Source organism: Echinops telfairi, unplaced genomic scaffold (assembly GCF_000313985.2).
Source record: "Echinops telfairi isolate 266 unplaced genomic scaffold, ASM31398v2 ScPeMD7_7425;HRSCAF=8463, whole genome shotgun sequence".
NCBI lineage: Eukaryota > Metazoa > Chordata > Mammalia > Afrosoricida > Tenrecidae > Echinops > Echinops telfairi.
The window spans coordinates 1,621,011-1,637,588 of record NW_022111325.1 but is presented as its reverse complement, the minus strand read 5'-3'; the positions used below and the strand labels follow the sequence as shown (position 1 = coordinate 1,637,588).

General features: G+C 50.2%; 1 protein-coding gene and 1 pseudogene across 1 annotated transcript in view; one reads left to right on the top strand and one right to left on the bottom strand.

The window, feature by feature from the left end:
• Positions 1-1,926: 1,926 nt before the first annotated feature.
• LOC115872550 lies at positions 1,927-13,987 on the bottom strand (annotated as a pseudogene).
• Positions 13,779-16,578, top strand: part of PMVK (phosphomevalonate kinase) — a 14,640-nt gene continuing 11,840 nt past the window's right edge. Inside the window, exon 1 of the mRNA XM_045298349.1 lies at positions 13,779-14,065. Coding sequence (XP_045154284.1) covers positions 13,986-14,065 — 80 coding nt within the window. The 5' untranslated portion in view covers positions 13,779-13,985. The remainder of the gene's footprint in view (positions 14,066-16,578) is intronic.

Sequence of the window (16,578 nt, the reverse complement as noted above, 5' to 3'; positions counted from 1 at the left end):
CATCATATTCAAAGCATTTTCTTCTACTTGAGCCCTCGGTATCAGCTCCTCATGTTCCCCTCCCTCCACTACCCTCCCTCCTCCAAGAACCCTTGATAATTTATAAATTATTATTTTTTCATGTCTTACACTGACCAATGTCTCCCTTCAACCACTTTTCTGTTGTCCGTCCCCCAGGGAGGGGGTTATATGTAGATCCTTGTAATCGGCTCCCCCTTTTTCCCCACCTTTCCCTTCCCTTCCTGGTATCGCTACTCTCAATATCGGTCCTCAGGGGTGTATCTGTCCTGGATTATCCGTGTTTCCAGCTCTTAGCTGTACCCGTGTACATGATCTGGTCTAGTCAGATTTATAAGGTAGATTTGGGGTCATGATAGTCGGGGGGAAGAAGCATAAAGAACTATAGGAAAGTTATGTGTTTTATCAATGCTATATTGCACCTTGACCGGCTCCTCTCTAGAGTCCTTGTAAGGGGCTGTCAAATTGTCTACAGATGGGTTTTAGGTCTCCACTCCGCCCTTCCCCTCATTCACAATGATAGGATTTTTTGTTCTTTGATGCCTGGTACCTCATCCCTTCCATACCTTGTGATCACTCAGGCTGGTGTGCCTCTTCCATGTGGGCTTTGTTGCTTCTGAGCTGGATGGCCACTTGTTTACCTTCAAGCCTTTAAGACCCCAGATGCTATATCTTTTGATAGCCGGGCACCATCAGCTTTCTTCATCACATTTGCTTATGCACCCAATTGTCTTCAGTGATCGCATCTGGGAGGTTAGCACACAATATGATTTTTTGTTCCTTGATGCCTGATAATTGACCCCTTTGGCACCTTGTAATCACACAGGCTGTTGTACTTCTTCCATGTGGACTTTGTTGCTTCTCAGCTAGCTGGCTGCTTGTTTACCTTCAAGTCTTTAAGACTCCAGACCCTTTATCTTTTGATAGCTGGGCACCATCAGTTTTCTTCACCACCTTTGCTTATGCACCCATTTTGTCTTCAGTGATTGTGTCAGAAAGGTGAGCATCATGGAATGCCAGTTTAATAAAACAAAGTATTCTTGCATTGAGGGAGTACTTGAGTGGAGGCCCAATGTCCACCTGCTACCTTAATACTAAACCTATAAATATATGCACATAAATCTATTTACCCATCCTCATATATAAATATATTTACATATGTACATGCCTGTATTTAGACCTCTATAAATGTCCTTTGCCTCCTAGTTCTTTGCTCTATTTCCTTTTACTTTCCTCTTGCCCCAATATCATGCTCAGCCTTCATTTGGGTTTCAGTAAGTCCTTTTGGTTACATTACCCTTGATCACGCCCTACCACGCCTCCTACACCCTCCTCACCACTGATTTAGATCACTTGTTGTTCCCTTGTCCCTGGTTTGTTAACACCACTTCCTTTCCCCGCACCTTCCCCTCTCCCATGTCCCTCTGGAACTGTTAGTCCTGTTGTTTTCTCCTCTAGATTGTTCATCCAGACTATTTTATTTAGACACACCTAGAATCAGGCCTTTTTGTAGCACACCGTTACACAATCTTTTCAGCACCTCTAAATAGAAAACCTGATTAACAGTCTGACCTGGTGGAACTAACTCCAAATGCACTATAATTTTTGTCCATTCAGGAATTTGACAGACATCCAGAACAAGGTTTGTCATTAATTGACTTTTCAGCTTTTATGAAATGAGAAAACCATTTGTACACTTGAGTTTTCCCCATAGCACTGTCCTTTTAAGTTGTGTTCAACAACACGACAGTTTCTGCACCATTTTTCCTGAGCAGGAAACAAAATTTCACAGTCACACGCTGTTCTCTTAAATCGGCCGTCACAAAAAACGAGGTTCGAGTGAAACGGCTTTTATGAAAAATTCACTGTGACCAGAGAGAAGCTTCCCAGGTGATGCCACTGGGTGCACTACCTCAGAGCCAGTTGCTGGATGTTCACCTAATGGGGAAAATGCATACTACGAAAGCTCCACTCCACCCAGTGCAATTTGTGTTCTTGGCGGGGTGGCGGGGAGTGGGGTACCCCCGCACATGTCTGTTCCTGTTGTATACTTGATTGCTTAAGGTAAACCATCAAGTCATTTTTATTCATTAAATATTCACAAATACACACAGCAGCTTCATCAGAGATTTCAATTTTCCTCTTCAGTTTGAATGGGGAGTGCTCACAGAGCCCTTTGCATGTCGAGGCACAGGGAGCAGAGATCGCCCCTGCACTGCTGCCTACATGGACCGGCGAGAAGCAAACATCAGTTAAGTGGAATGATCATATATATATGTTTTCTCTTCTTCCTTTTCAGTGTACGAGGGAGTGCTGATGGCGTGATGGTTACTGGTTGGGTGGCTCACCGTAACGTCAACAGTTTGAAACCACCAGCGGCGCAGTGGGAGAAAGTCGAGGCTTTCTACTCCTGTAAAAGTGTTACAGTCTTGAAAACACACAGGGGCGGTTCTACCCTGTCCTGCAGGGTCGCCGAGTCAAGATCAACACAAGGATCAACACAATGGCAGCAAGTTTGGTGTTTCTGAGTTGAATTGTGTGCAACGTAACAAGAACAACAGATCTGAAATTACAATCACCAAACCACCCCCAGAGAGTGACTGTCTGCTTTCACTGGCTAATCCGCGGCCCAGAGGACATTCCTGGACATTCCTGGTTGGGCTGTCAGCAAAGGGGAGGTCGGGGAGGCTCGTGACCGTTGTTATTCTTTTACATTTAGGTTTTCCAAAGCAGCGTCTAAAGGCAAACATCGACACAGCCCAGAGCACCCAGTCTGCCATCTCCCCCAGCTCCTCCTCGTCTGAGGAAGGAGCTCCTTCACGCACGAACGTGGACAGAGGCGGCTCTTGGACAGACAGGCTGCGACGGCTTGTGCACCCCCTTCCCTGTCCCAGACATTTCAGGATCACTCAGCCTTGTTAAAAGAACCTCAGCCCAATAAATTGATTAAAAAATAAATAAATAATAAAAGGCAGCAAGAATTAAAAAAAAAAAAAAAGAACCTCAGGACTTGTGGCATGCTTGCTGGCGCTTGCTGGCGGCTTTCTGGGTTAGCTGCGTTGCTTGTTGCTGTGGGCTGTGTGATTGTGGCGGTGAGACTTGTGTGAGTGCCCTGGGCAGTCGCCTGCAGTCTCCAGATGTTGCCATGTAGCCTGGGCACATGCCCTTCTAACTGCAGTGGATTGGCAGTTGTAATTGAGAAGCAGACTCCTCCTTCCCCAAACCCAAACTCCCTGCCATTGGGTCCAAGCTGACTCCTGGTGGCCCTGTCGGACAGAGTTGAACTGTCCCTGTGCGTTTCCGAGACTGTCACAATTGTTGGGAGTGAGACTAACTCTTCGTGGGAGTCAATAGCACTGTCTTTCTCCCACGAAGCAGCTGGTGGTTTTAAACTGCCATCCTCATGGTTGGCAGCCCAGTATCTGACCGCTACGTCACCCGGGCTCCCAGGGAAAGCAGAAGGTCCAGATGAATCAAGCCATCCTCCCGCAGAGCATCTCAGTCCTGAACACGGAGAGCAAAGCTCAGCTGTACGATCAGTGGCCTGGCGGTTGCTTGGAGAATAGCAACTCTGAGAAGAAGTCCCCCGGGAGAAGGGCTGGTCAAGTACACGTTTGATCTAGGAGCATGGGGACCCCCTAATCCCCGGGCGAGACATTCTAGGTACATGTCGAACACGGCTCGGTTCATCTCCATGTCTGGTGTAACATGAGCAGTGAAGTCCGTGTGACGTGATGAGTGTCGCCTCCAGGCTAGGCTGCCCACGTGGAACTGACCTCGTCTGTGGACGTTTCTGCATGTTCAGAAGTAGCCTGTTCTTGAAGTGATCTCTCTGTTTCCCTCGTTTCCCATGATAGGGACAAGGGAAAGCCTGGCTGAGCTACAGAAAAAGCCCACCAGTAGGGCAAGTCCAAATCGACCCTCGTTAACATGCATGCGTTGAGTGCCCAGACAGGCCTCGTTCCTGTCGAAACACTTTCGTAACAACACGCATGAGGATCATAATTGGGGCCAATTAAGCTCTTGTATCTAGGGCCTCAGAAATTTCCTTTTAAACATGCCGCTCAGCGGCCAGCTTCCTGTCGGGACATGCTAGTCCAGACGGTGGCAACGCAGCCCCTCCAGGGCTCCGGCTGCCTTGTCCCCCTCAGAGCCCAGGTGCTGTCTGTGCCAGCTGGCTGACCCCCACGCTACTCCTGGCCTTGGCTACCCATAAGGCTTTCAGTGACTGACCTTTGGAAGTAGATCACCAGGCCTCTCTTCCTACTCAATCTTAGTCTGAGAGTTCCACATCAAACTATTCAGCATGATTGTAGTCTTGTATAAGAAAGAGCTTTATATAATAGAGCAATTATATATTGAGAAAACATCCCGGTCCAGTCCGGATCAAGTCCATAAGTCTGATATTAGCCCATAGATCCCATACTAGTCCATAGATTCCTCTTTAGACTCACGCAGCACATGCAATGATGCTGAATGCAGGAAGATCACAGGCCAGTGGGTGGAAGGTCTTGTGGATCCAGTGGCAGTGGAAGCATCTCAGCACTGGCACGGATCTCCACCTGTCTCCTCCAGATCTCTGAGTGTCTCAACAGCAGGAAAGGGAAGACAGAAAGAGAATGTGTGTCTCGCCTCCAGGGAGGAAGACAGGAGTTCCCAGAATCCTCAGGAGAAGGCCATGCCCACACAGAAGTCTGATTGGCTAAGACCTGACTGACAGGCTAGACTCCACCCCTGTGCTCAAATTGACAGGAGGTTATGTAACTGCCACACTCCTACTGACAGACAAAGATTCCGACATATTGTGCACTGAGCCACCACTGCCTGCTCTTGAAACACTAGTACCCACGGCCTTTGGGTCGAACCAGACTCTTAACAACCCCATACCAGGTTTCTGAGCCTGTCAGTCTTCACGGGAGAGGTCTGTCTCCTCTTTCCTCATGGAGCCACCTAGCGGCTAGCAGTCCTGACAAGCTGACGGACAAGCTAGAGATACGTGTTTCCCTAAGTTGCTATTAATTTACAAGGTGTTGCTCAAATGTTATCTTGGCTGCACAATGTTCATTAAATTGTGTTTTCATTTCTTCAACCATTAAAATGAAGGTAATCTCTCTATTAAGCTGTAAGGATTAGATATTTATACCCAGAGTTCAAGAACCAAATCCAAACTGTTGTTGTTCAGGCCATTCGACTCACAGTGACCCTACAAGACAGAGCAAAACCCTTCTGCCTAGGGTTCCCAAGGCTGTGATTCTGAGCGGGAGTGGAGCACCACATCTTCTCTCTCAGTGGATAGTGGGTTCGAATGGCCAACATTTTTTGTTAGCAACTGTGGTAGCTATATAATTTCATGTCAACTGGATAGATAGGTCTCAGGCTGGAGTCTAGCCTGTCAATCAGGCCAAAGGCCGATTATTGATGCCTCCCTGTGGGCGTGGCCTTCTCATGGGGGTTCTGGGAACCTCCTTTCTTTTGACCTGGGGATGGGCCACCTCTCTCTCTGTTTCACCTTCCCGTTGACAAGCCACATAGAGCCATGCCGATGGCAGCCAGAGTCCTGGAGGTGCATCTACCACCTCTGGATCCACAAGACTTTGCACCACCGGCCTGTGATTTTCCTACATGTGCGTCATTGCATGTGACTGTGTGAGTCAGAAGGATTTATGGAGTAGTATCGGATTATGGGCTAATATTGACTTATGGACTGGATCTGGACTGAGCTGAAGTGTTTTCTTAATATACAAACTCTCTCTTACACACATATGAATATCCCTGGACTTGTTTCTCTAGTCAACCCGGTCTAACACAGCAACCAAGCACTTTACCACACCATATAGCAGAATACCAGGTGGTGTACTGGGCTAAATGTTGGACACACAGTCGGCCGCTCAAACCCACCAATTACTACTTGGGAGAAAGACAGGGCTTTCTGCTTCCATAGAGGTAGAAAAGTCTTGGAAACCCAAAGGGGCAGCTCAACTCTGTCCTATAGGGTCAGTATGAGTCAGGATCAACCCGATGGCTTTGGTTTGTGGAGCCAGAGTTGAAGGACCGGCAGTCATCTGTAGAGCAAGGACTGACGGAGAAGAGGCCAGCATGTGGGGCTGCCCTGCCAGAGTGTGGCACTGCCTCAGAGGAGCTGCTCCCCATCTGAGGCATTGCTTAGAGCCAGAGAGCCCTGCCGGGTCAGGGCTGGGAGGCACCCTATACCAGGGGTGCTCACACTTTTTCAACATGTGAGCTTCCTATAAAATGATCAAGTCAAAATGATCTACCAACTACAAAAATGCAAGACATATATTTATTTATGTATTACATTTATTCATAAATGCATTGAGAATTCTTTCTATGCACAATGTATGTTTATGTACCTTGCATAACAACATGAGTCTATATTGCACAACACAACACAATTTACTATGTACACTTTTTGTCATTGCCTGCGTTTACTCTGATGACTCTCACTGAATGGAATGAGCCCGGGACGCATAGTCTGGACAGTAGCGGCTGACAGCCAGCCTCAAGCACACTTTCAAATGACCATCGGTCATGGTGGAACGGCACTTGGACTTAATGATCTTTCTGTGGGAAAAGGCTGACTCACACAAATAAGTAGAGCCGAGTAATGCTGTCAAGGTCAGGGAGGCAGCACATTATCTCGTATTTGGGTGCTTTCCTTTTGCGAGGAAGTCCCAGAACTGTTCATGCGCGCTGGATTCAGCAGAATGTCGGCTTGCAGTGTCAAAATCTCCCATTCCGTATGAAAGTGATACGTTTTTTAAAAAATTTTATTTTAATCATTTTATTAGGGGCTCATACAACTCTTAGCACAATGCACACATACATCAATTGTGTAAAGCACATTTGTACATTCATTGCCCTCATCATTCTCAAAACATTTCCTCTCCACTTAAGCCCCCGGCATCAGGTCCTCATTTTCCCACTCCTTCCCCACTCCCCCCTCCCTCATGAGCCCTTGATAATTTATAAATTGTTATTTTGTCATATCTTGCCCTGAAAGTGATACGTTTTTGTCTTCTTACCCGGTCCAGCTCCCCCACTCATTTTAATACCCTTTCTTATGTTTAAGAGAAAAAACCAAGGTCTAAAAATTGGTGATGACTTCGCTTGTCAGTTTTGCTGCACTTAGTGCAGTTGTTTGCGCATGCCTTTGACCCCTAAGACTGCATCTGATTGGCTGCACTGTATGCCAATTAAGTGACGGGATTGATGATAGGCTTACGTCTATTTTTTTAATACCATACGATCTACCCACACGACATTTGAGATCGACTAGTGGATCGCGATCACGTATGGAGCACCCCTGCCCTAGACTCTCTCTGTCTTCCCCGCTACTGGACACTTAGAGAATTTATGGGAGAGGTGGGCCCTAAGTCTCAGACCCTTCTGCTCTTTGTTTGAAAATTGTTGGCTCCCACCCCCTGTTAGTGGGAGCCCAGAGTTGGACTGATGTATTCATTTGGTGGATTCTTGGGCATACTTCATTATGATCAGTCTCAGTTTTCTCTGTTATTCTTTTCAGCCGCCCTACTCTGAAGTAGGGACGATAGTGCCCAGGCCACTCCGTGAGGAGCCCTGGTGGCACAGCTGCAAGGTCAGCAGTTTGAAACCACAGCCCCTCCAAGGGAGAAAGATGGGGTTTTCCACGCCCAGACAGAGGAGCCCTGGTGAGGTAGTGGTTAATGTGCTGCGCTGCTAACCGCAAGGTCAGCAGTTCTAAACCACTAGCCTCTGAGGGAGAACCACGGGGCTTTTCCACTCCGCCCCGAAACCCACAGGAGCAGTTCTTTCGACCCTGCCTGCCCTATGGGTGTGCGACAAGTTAGACTTGGCCCCATGGTGGTGAGTAAAGAGTTACAGTCTCTGAAACCCGCAGGGGAAGTTCTACCCTGTCTGATAGGACTGCTACAAGTCGGCCCCATAGCCGCGCGATGTCACGTAGCAAGTGCTCAATAAACCCATAGCCGCGCGATGTCACGTAGCAAGTGCTCAATAAACCCAGACCCAACCCGCTGCCATTGAGTCGTCCAGACTCACGGGATTTCTGAGGCTGTGACTCTTCCCAGGGGCAGGAAGTCTCGCCTGCTGAGGAGCAGCTGGTGGGTTTGAACCTCCGGACCCATAGTGGTTAACTATGAGAGTCTGTGATATGGGTAAGCACAGCTATATCCAGAACATAGAAGAGAGGTAGCTAAGTCAGACTGGGGAGCCCTGCTGGCTCACCTGTTAAGTGCTTGACAGATAGCCAAGAGGTTGAAAAGGGGAGGCCACCCAGGGGTCCAGCGGAGAAAGTTGTGGTGAGCTGCAGCCCAATGAGGAAGAGCTGCTCCGTTGCATGGGGTCTCTCTCTAGGTCAAAAATGAACGCAAGGGCGTCTAACAACACCCCAGACTGTGGGCCCAACTGTTAAGTGCTAGATGACCAGCCAGAAGCTTGGTGGCTTGAACTCCCCAAGGTGCCTCAGGAGATAGGCCTGGCAGTCTGCTTCCCAAAAGGTCACAGCCATTGGAACCCCTGTTGAGCACTTTCCTCCTTTGCACGCAGGGAGTTGCCAAGAGCCAGAGTCCACTCAACAGCAGGGACATGTCAGGTCAGGCCCGTGGTTCTCAACCTTCTTATTGCCGCGACCCTTTCATACAGTTCCTCATGCCGTGGTGACCCCCAACCATCAAATTATTTTCGTTGCTTCTTCATCACTGTCATTTTGCTACTGATATGAATCGGGTGACCCCTGTGAAAAGGTTGTTCGATCCCCAAATAGGTCGTGACCCACCGGTTGAGAACTGCTGGGCTAGGCAGTCAGGAAAGTTCCCGCAGGAGGTAGCGAAGGGAAGTGTGGAAATTTAGCCAGGCCTGGTTGCAGTCGTTGGCAGGTGCTGGTGAGTCCGTGTGCAGCTTCTGCGTGAGCACAGTGAAGTGTGGTCTACAGTCTACCACCACAAAGTCATTAGGAATTAGTTTCACAAAAAAAAGGTGGAAAGGGTGTTGGGACAAAAGGAACACCAGGAGGATTTGTAGTTCGTTAAAGCCATTTGGAGCTTACATCAGGCAACATGCAAATATTAGTTTACATCAACTCTTGCTTTGCAGTGTTGGGACACAGTCTCTCTTGCTGCATTTAAAGCTATTTTGTCATTGCCTGTCTCCCCATAGGAGGGAGAGCTTGAGAACTCCCTCACCCACGAATTGATTCTAACTGATAGCGACCCTATAGGACCAGGTAGACCTGCTTCTGTGGGTTTCTGAAGCTGTTCATATTTCCAGGAGCAGAAAGCCTCATCTTTCTCCCAAAGGGAGGACGGTGGGTTTGAACTTCTGACCTGGATGTGTAACCCATTACACTGCCAGGGCTCCTTTTTTGAGAACAGCTTCTGTTGTGTGTGGGAAACAGAACTGGGACGAGAGTGTGTGAGGAGGATAAACTATCAATGTTCATATGTTAAGGAGTCTGGGAGGCCAGGGCTCCCGTGGAGGGAAACCTTCATGTTAGTAGGTTAGAGATGCGTCCCACTCTCCCCTTCTCCTAAGTAACGTTCATTCCCTTCAATGTCCCCCCATAATAATGCCAAATATAAGATGCTGTTGGCAAGCACCTGGTCACTGACTGCTCTTGAAGGTCAATTCCTTGAAGACTGTCTGTCATCAAAAGCCATCAGACCGTATTGTCTGTCCCACCCTAAGCAGGGGCCACTTCCTTCTGATAAGAATAATGGATTGTCCCCTGGAGAAGAGCTCAAAGGTGCAGCCAGCTCAGAGGCGGTCAAGGTTAGGCTGGCGTCTTGATTCTAAAGCTGCCCATCTTGTTACGGATGGGTCTCCTGTCACGTGTGTGTCTCCAGTGCCCCCCTTCCTATTGTGTGTGTACCCCGAGCTCGTCCCCTCCTGTTGTGTATATATATGCCTTCCCATCACTGTGTGCTCACCGGGGCTTGCATGCCTGAGATTACATCCGTCTGTGAGTCCGTCAAGTACGGTCTCCTGGTTCCGGTCATCATGGAGAGGGGAGCCCTCGCTCTATCTTGTCTGATCTCTCTTTAATTTACCCCTCCGTTACACAAGCGCCCCTTGGACCTATTTGGTTGTGGGGAGGCTGGGCCCCCACAGGTGTGTTCATCATTATGTCTCGCGTGGTACCTGAGTCCACATGAAGCAATGGTGTCCGGATTGCTGGCCTCGGTCGGAGTCTCCAAGGGTGCTGCCCATGCCCTTGGGTTCCCCGTTGCCTCAGCTCCTCCCTGTGGGATCCAGCCCCACCATCAAATGAGTCCTTAGGAGCGGCCTGTGTGATTACGGAAGACAAGGATGATAGACAGCCGGGCACAGGGCTGCTGTTGGAATCAAGAGAGCTAATGTGTTTTTCAATGGGTTGATATAACCACGAGGCTCGCAAGCCACCAGCAGGCACACACATAATGGAGTGGACAGGTAATAGAGTGAGTCAGCGGCTTAACCTTGTCTGGCCCTGAGCTCTCCCCAGGGGTACCATCTATGATCAGCATCTGAAGACATCAGAAGGGAGTCGGCAGCACTTTGGATGGGGCCGACAAGAGAATCTGATTGCTGTGCCAGTCAGGTGGCCTCCAGGTGCACAGTGAGAAGCCAGTGCAAGTATGAGACCTCCTTTATGGTAGCACCTTTGTGGAGGGCTATCTGGGGGTGTTTTTCAGTCTGGAGAAAGTGTATTTGACAGCATCTCTAGCTCAGAACTGTGGAGCTCTTTCTGTAACTAGAGCCGGTCTTCCAAACTCTGTGGTTTATGAGCACGCAGGTGCTCAATATTCCACACCTTCCCATTTCCTACCTCACTCATCTCCACCAGCATCTAGGCCAGTGGTTCTCCACCTTCCTCACGCCCTTTCATACAGGTTCTCATGTTGTGGTGACCCCCCAACCATAACATTATTTTCACTGCTCTCTTCATCACTGTCATTTTGCTACTGTTATGAATCATAATGTAAATATCTGATATGCAGGATGTATTTCCATTGTTACAAATTGAGCATAATTAAAGCATTGTGATTCATCACAAAACAATATGTAATTATACATTATGAAATGTTTATGTCTAATGACAAATAAATGAAATTTTATCTTGAAGCCTGGTGTAGCATGGGTGACAGTCTTCACATCGGGTGCTCATAGGTGGTTGTCTCTGCATGTGGGTGGATCCACCTGGAGACGGATAGAGGAGCCGTGTCTTGGTTCCTAAGACCATCAGAAATATGTTTTCCAATGGTCTTAGGCAACCCCTGTGAAAGGGTTGTTCGACCCCCAAAGGGGCTGTGACCCACAGGTTGAGAGCCACTGATCTAGGCCTTCAGACAGGCCATTCTGTCTTAAAGGTAGCACCTCACACTTGTGGGACCCTTTACTGCTCACGAGGCTATTTCTGCACCTACTGTCCGGTGCGCCCCGGGATCAGGCATTCTCTAGCACAGGGAGTTTGATGGACTAGTGCTTGCATTCCACAGGGGCACTGCTCTGGGGAGCACCTGAGCAAGTGACCTTGGGGGGCAGGGTATCAGGGCATATGGGAATTTGCAGGTGATGACAGGGCCTGGGGTGCATTCCTTGGGCAGATTCTGAGGAAGAGAGGAGGAAAAAGCCTGTGGACATCTGGGGCCAGCAACTGAGTGGGGGAGGAGATGGCTGGGCTGGTCCTGGGGAGAGTAACGTCACTGAGAATGACGACAGGGACAGGATGGCAAAGAAGACTAGGTAGGAATCAGTGGCTAAGACTTCCGGGAGAGAAGCCGCTGGGGGTGCTGTGAGCAGGGGACAGGGTAGCTCAGGCAGGAGGTCTGAACCTCCAGAGTTACAGTTCTTGAGAGGTAGGGGCTGAAATGGGAGGGGAGGACCCGTCTGGGCTTTAGTGTGAGGGCTGGGGGTGGGGAGGGAGGAATCGAGCGGGCAGGGGGGAACATGGCGGCTCAGAGGAGGCAGGGAACTGAAGGGCTGGGGGAAGGTTTCTGAGTCCTGATTGGGACTTCCAGGGAAGTGTGATTCCCAGATGTAGATGGGAGAGAAAGAGGGTTTGTGGTTTGGGTCAGGTCAGGAATGAGACTGCGGGGGTGGGGTGGGGGTGGTTAACAGGTGGCCTTGGACTTTTTCCTAGTGCCCTATGCGTGCAAGCAGGGATGTGGCAATGGAGTTAATGTGTTTTAGTCTCTGCTGGCAGAGCAAGGGAGTTCCAAGTCGGTGCTGCGTGAAGAAGGCTCGCTGGAAAATCGGATCCCGCGATGAAATACCAGTTGCCTCTGATTCTGACTCTTGGTGGAGCGAAGGGTGTTGGCACGGACTCGTGCTTTATAGGGGTTCACTTACTGGCTGGCTTTTCCAAAGTAGATCTCCAGGCTTTTCTTTCGAGGTGCCTCTCGGTAGACTCGGATATCAACCTCTACACCTTCTGGTTAGGAGCTGAGGGGCCACCCAGGGACTCCCTGGATTGACGGACAAACTGTAGACTCATAGGTGCAGAGAAGACAGATTCTCTTACATCCGATTACACATGCAAATGTACAGAGTGATTTGTCGTTCTTTCTTGGCTCAGAAACCCCAAGGCGCAGTTCTGCTCTGTCCTACAGGGTCGCTGTGTGTGGGAGTCGACTCCATGGCCCTGGGTTTGGGTTAGTCCTGTCTTGCAGCTCTGAGAGGTGGGCACCATCAACACAGGGACTTGCTAGAGGCCACGTTCCTGGGAAGTGTCAAAACGGAGATTAAAAGCCTTGCCACTTTATGCAGGCAATGCATACGGATTTGCTAAAACAAATCAGAAAACTCCAAAGCTCCCCAAATCCGTACTAGTTGCAGTCTACACTTGGCTGTTCTTAGCATCTTCTGGGCCATGGTTTTAACACTGAGGAAATGGTTTTTCCCAAAGGAGGTCTCCACACCTTCGGCTGCTCTCAGTTACATTGTAGCCAGTGGCAAGGAGGCAGTAATGGGTTGCACGCTTTGGGCAGGCTCAGACACACAGCAGCCCAGAGAGAGCCTGGGGCTAAAAGCATGCCCTTTGTACTCGGAGGGTGTCAGCTGCGGAGGGCTGCGACAGCACCAGGCGCTTAGGGAGGGACTGATGACCACCCTTTCATTCTGACTCCAGGCCCCTGGCCGGAGCTGGGCTCCGGATCACACTAGGTATTCTCAGCCTTCGAAGCTTCTTTTTAGCTCACGCGCATCATCTCACACGTTCTGCCTTCCGAAAACTGTTGTGGGGGAGGCTGAAGCTGGGAAAGAGTGAAACGGGGTTCGCTTTCCCCTCGGGCTTGAAGGATGGAAGCTCTTCGACTTCTCCACCTGGGAAACCTGTTTAACAACAAAACAGCAGGGTTCGGTGGGGCGCCCCCTCCAGCGTGACGCCACCAGACTCCACCCTCTGGTCCTGGAGCCGGCCCCTCTCCAGAAAGACCCATTTTCCCTTGGAGGGGGGGAGTAGTGCAGGTTTGCTTTAGCGCAGGCACTGTTACACACGAAGAAGCACAGTTTTGGAAACTCCTTTAATATGATGACGCTTCCATTCTTGAGTCGTGTCTGTTGGGTGCCGTGGAAGGGCAGGAGCGACGAGCGCCAGGAAACTCTAAGCGATGGTCACCCCTTCGGGGACAGTAGCTGCGTCCACCTCGCGCCGGTCCCTGGCCGCGGGGCGGGGCGGTGACGCGCGGCTGGGCGGGGCCGGAGCGTTCTAAGCGCGCGCCGGCGGGGGCGCGCGGGGGTCCGGGGCTCCCCGGGGAAGGGCCCCGGTTTCATTGGCTACTTAGTTTGCTTACACATCTAATAACGTGTGTCGGAACACGGGCGCTGGCCGCCAGTCCTCAAGCCCTGTGGAGGGGAGGGCGGCCCGCCTGGCCGGCCCTCCACGCAGTGGCCGCGTCCGTCTGGCGCCAGGTGGCCCGATCGCGGGGCGGGAGCAGAGGGCCGGCTGCCCGCGCTGGCCGGCGCGCGGCCCCATGGCCCCGCGGCTGGTGCTGCTCTTCAGTGGGAAGCGGAAATCCGGGAAGGACTACGTGACGGAGGCGCTGCAGAGCAGGTGGCCGTGGGCCGGGGAGGACGTGGAGGGGCGACGATGCCCGCGCCACGTGACCAGAGGGGCGTGTGCTTTGGGGCGGGAGGGGGCCGAGGAAGCCCCCGGTGGCGGGGCTGGGGGAGCGGGGTGCAACTGCCAGCACCCCTCGACGAGCCAAGGGGCCGCCCCTCGGAAGACCTGAACCTGTGGGTCTCGCCCTCCCGGGAACGTTCATGGTAGTTGTCACCCACACGCTTTCCTAAACCTCACCACAGCGTGGCTGTGACAGGTGAGCATTTACCGATGACCACGTGCCGAGAGCGACTAGTAGGGGCCAGCCACCGTTTATATAGGGTCTCGTTTAATGCTCTTCCTTTCTGTTAGTACCTCCACTGCAGAGGAGAAACTGAAGGGGCTGAGAGAGATGGAAGCAGTTTTTCTGGGCGTGCGCTGGGGAAGCAGAGGGGCTGTGGGGAGTGGAGTGGGGACTTCCTTGTGAAGGCCACTGTGGTGATTTGGGGCATGGCATAGGTGCTAAGAGTTTGTGGGAGAGCTTAGGGCAGAGGTTGCTACCCAAATATTTCAGCGCCAAGGGTCTCACCTCTTTCTTCCTAAACTGCCTCTCTCTTTACCCCCAAATAGGAATCAGTAGTGGTTAGAAGCGCAGGCTCTAGAATTAGACTGCTGGGATTCAAATACTACACCTCCGCTCTTTCTTGTGGAACCTTACACAAATGATCTACTCTGGGCTTCGGACTGTCACTTACGAAGCAGGAAGAATAACAGGTTGGCTGTAAGGATTAAATAATACACGGGAAGGGCTCACAGCAAGTCTTAGTATCCTAGGGGAAATGCAGGGAAGAAACATTGGCTTGTTATTTACTAATAACCAGGTGTACTGCTTACAGTGTTGCCTTGCATCAGTCAGTCCTTCTTACCCAACTTCTGTTTCCTCATCTGGAAAATGGAAATGAGAATGCCCATCAGGAGGCTTGTTAAACCCTGGGCTGCTAACCAAATGGTCAGCCGTTTGAAACCACCAGCCGCTCTGCAGGAGAAAGATGAGGGTTTCTACTCCTATGAGGAATTACAGTCACGGAAACCCACAGGGGCAGTAGGGTCACCATGAGTTGTAATCGATTCGGTGGCAGTGAGTTTTTTAAAATCACACGATGTTGGTGTTTAAATGCATCTGTGAGCATCTCAAGGGCACAGCAGGGGTCATCATGTGTCTTACTCACTTTTGCATCACTTGAGCCAGTTCCGCTACTGTTGATTGGTGTTAAGTCAGCTCCAGCTGATGGTGAACTTACTCATAACAGAAGATGTGGCCCTGTCTCCTGTCGTCCTATGCTTGAGTCCACGGTGGTGGCTATTATCTCAGTCTAGCTCACTGAGATACAGTCCTGGTGGCACAGTGGTTACGGACTGCTAACTACAAGGTCAGGAGTTCAAAACCACCAGCTGCTCCGTGGGAGAAAGATGAGGCTGGTGGCTTCCATAAAGATTTACAGCCTTGAAAATCCTATACAGAGTCGCTATGAGTTGGGATCAGTTCCGTGGTAATGGGCTAAATTTTGGAGTTGAGTTTCATCCTAATTCCTGTGAGGGAGACTAATCACAAATCGTTATCCCCGTTTGATAAACTCCCTCACTGCCATTCAGTCGCTGCCCACTCATAGCAAGCCTATAGGACAGGGGCGATCCGCCCCTGTGGGTTTCTGAGACTGTAACTCTTTACGGGAGTAGAAAGCCTTGTCTTTCTCCTGAGGAGCGAAGCTGAGACTGTTCACACGGCTGACCTTGCGGTGAGCAGCCTCATGCGTACCCGCTATGCAACCAGGGTCCGTTTGATAGAGGAGGCAATTGCCAACAGGGTCGCTGTGAGTCAGAATGGCCTCGGCAGTGACCTTGGCTTTGGCTTGAGCTCATTGAGGGGTCTCCATGCTTTTGCTGATCCTCGCCTTACAGGAGGTACTTACAGTAGGTACTTAAGTTGTCTTCATTTTCAGCAAACAAGCTTGTGTCGTCTGCATGTGGCAGGCAATCAGTGAGTCTCCCTCCAGTCCTGATGCCTGGCTCCTCCTCCTCATGCAGCCTCTCAGATGAGTTGCTCAGCATGCTCACGGGAGAGAGTGGAAGAGCACCAGCCGCTGCCCTCCTTTCCAGTCGGGGCCCTGCAGCGCCCTTGTTCAGTCAAACGACTGCCTCTTGAGCCGTGCACGGTTTCGGCACAAGCATAATTAAGATTCTTATTCTTTGCAACGTTATCAATAATTTATGATCCACATAGTCAAATACCTTAGTGCATTCGGTAAAATATCTTTCTGATATTCTCTGCTTTTTAAAAAAAATCATTTTATTGGGGCCTCTTAACAACTCTTTTTTTTTGAAAGATACATTTTAATTTATTGAGGTACAATTCACATAATATAAAATTACCCATTTTAAACATTTTGAAGTACTCAGTTTAGTAACACCCATAATGTACCACCATCACCGCTACCTAGTCCCAGCATATTCTTTCTTTTTTTTTT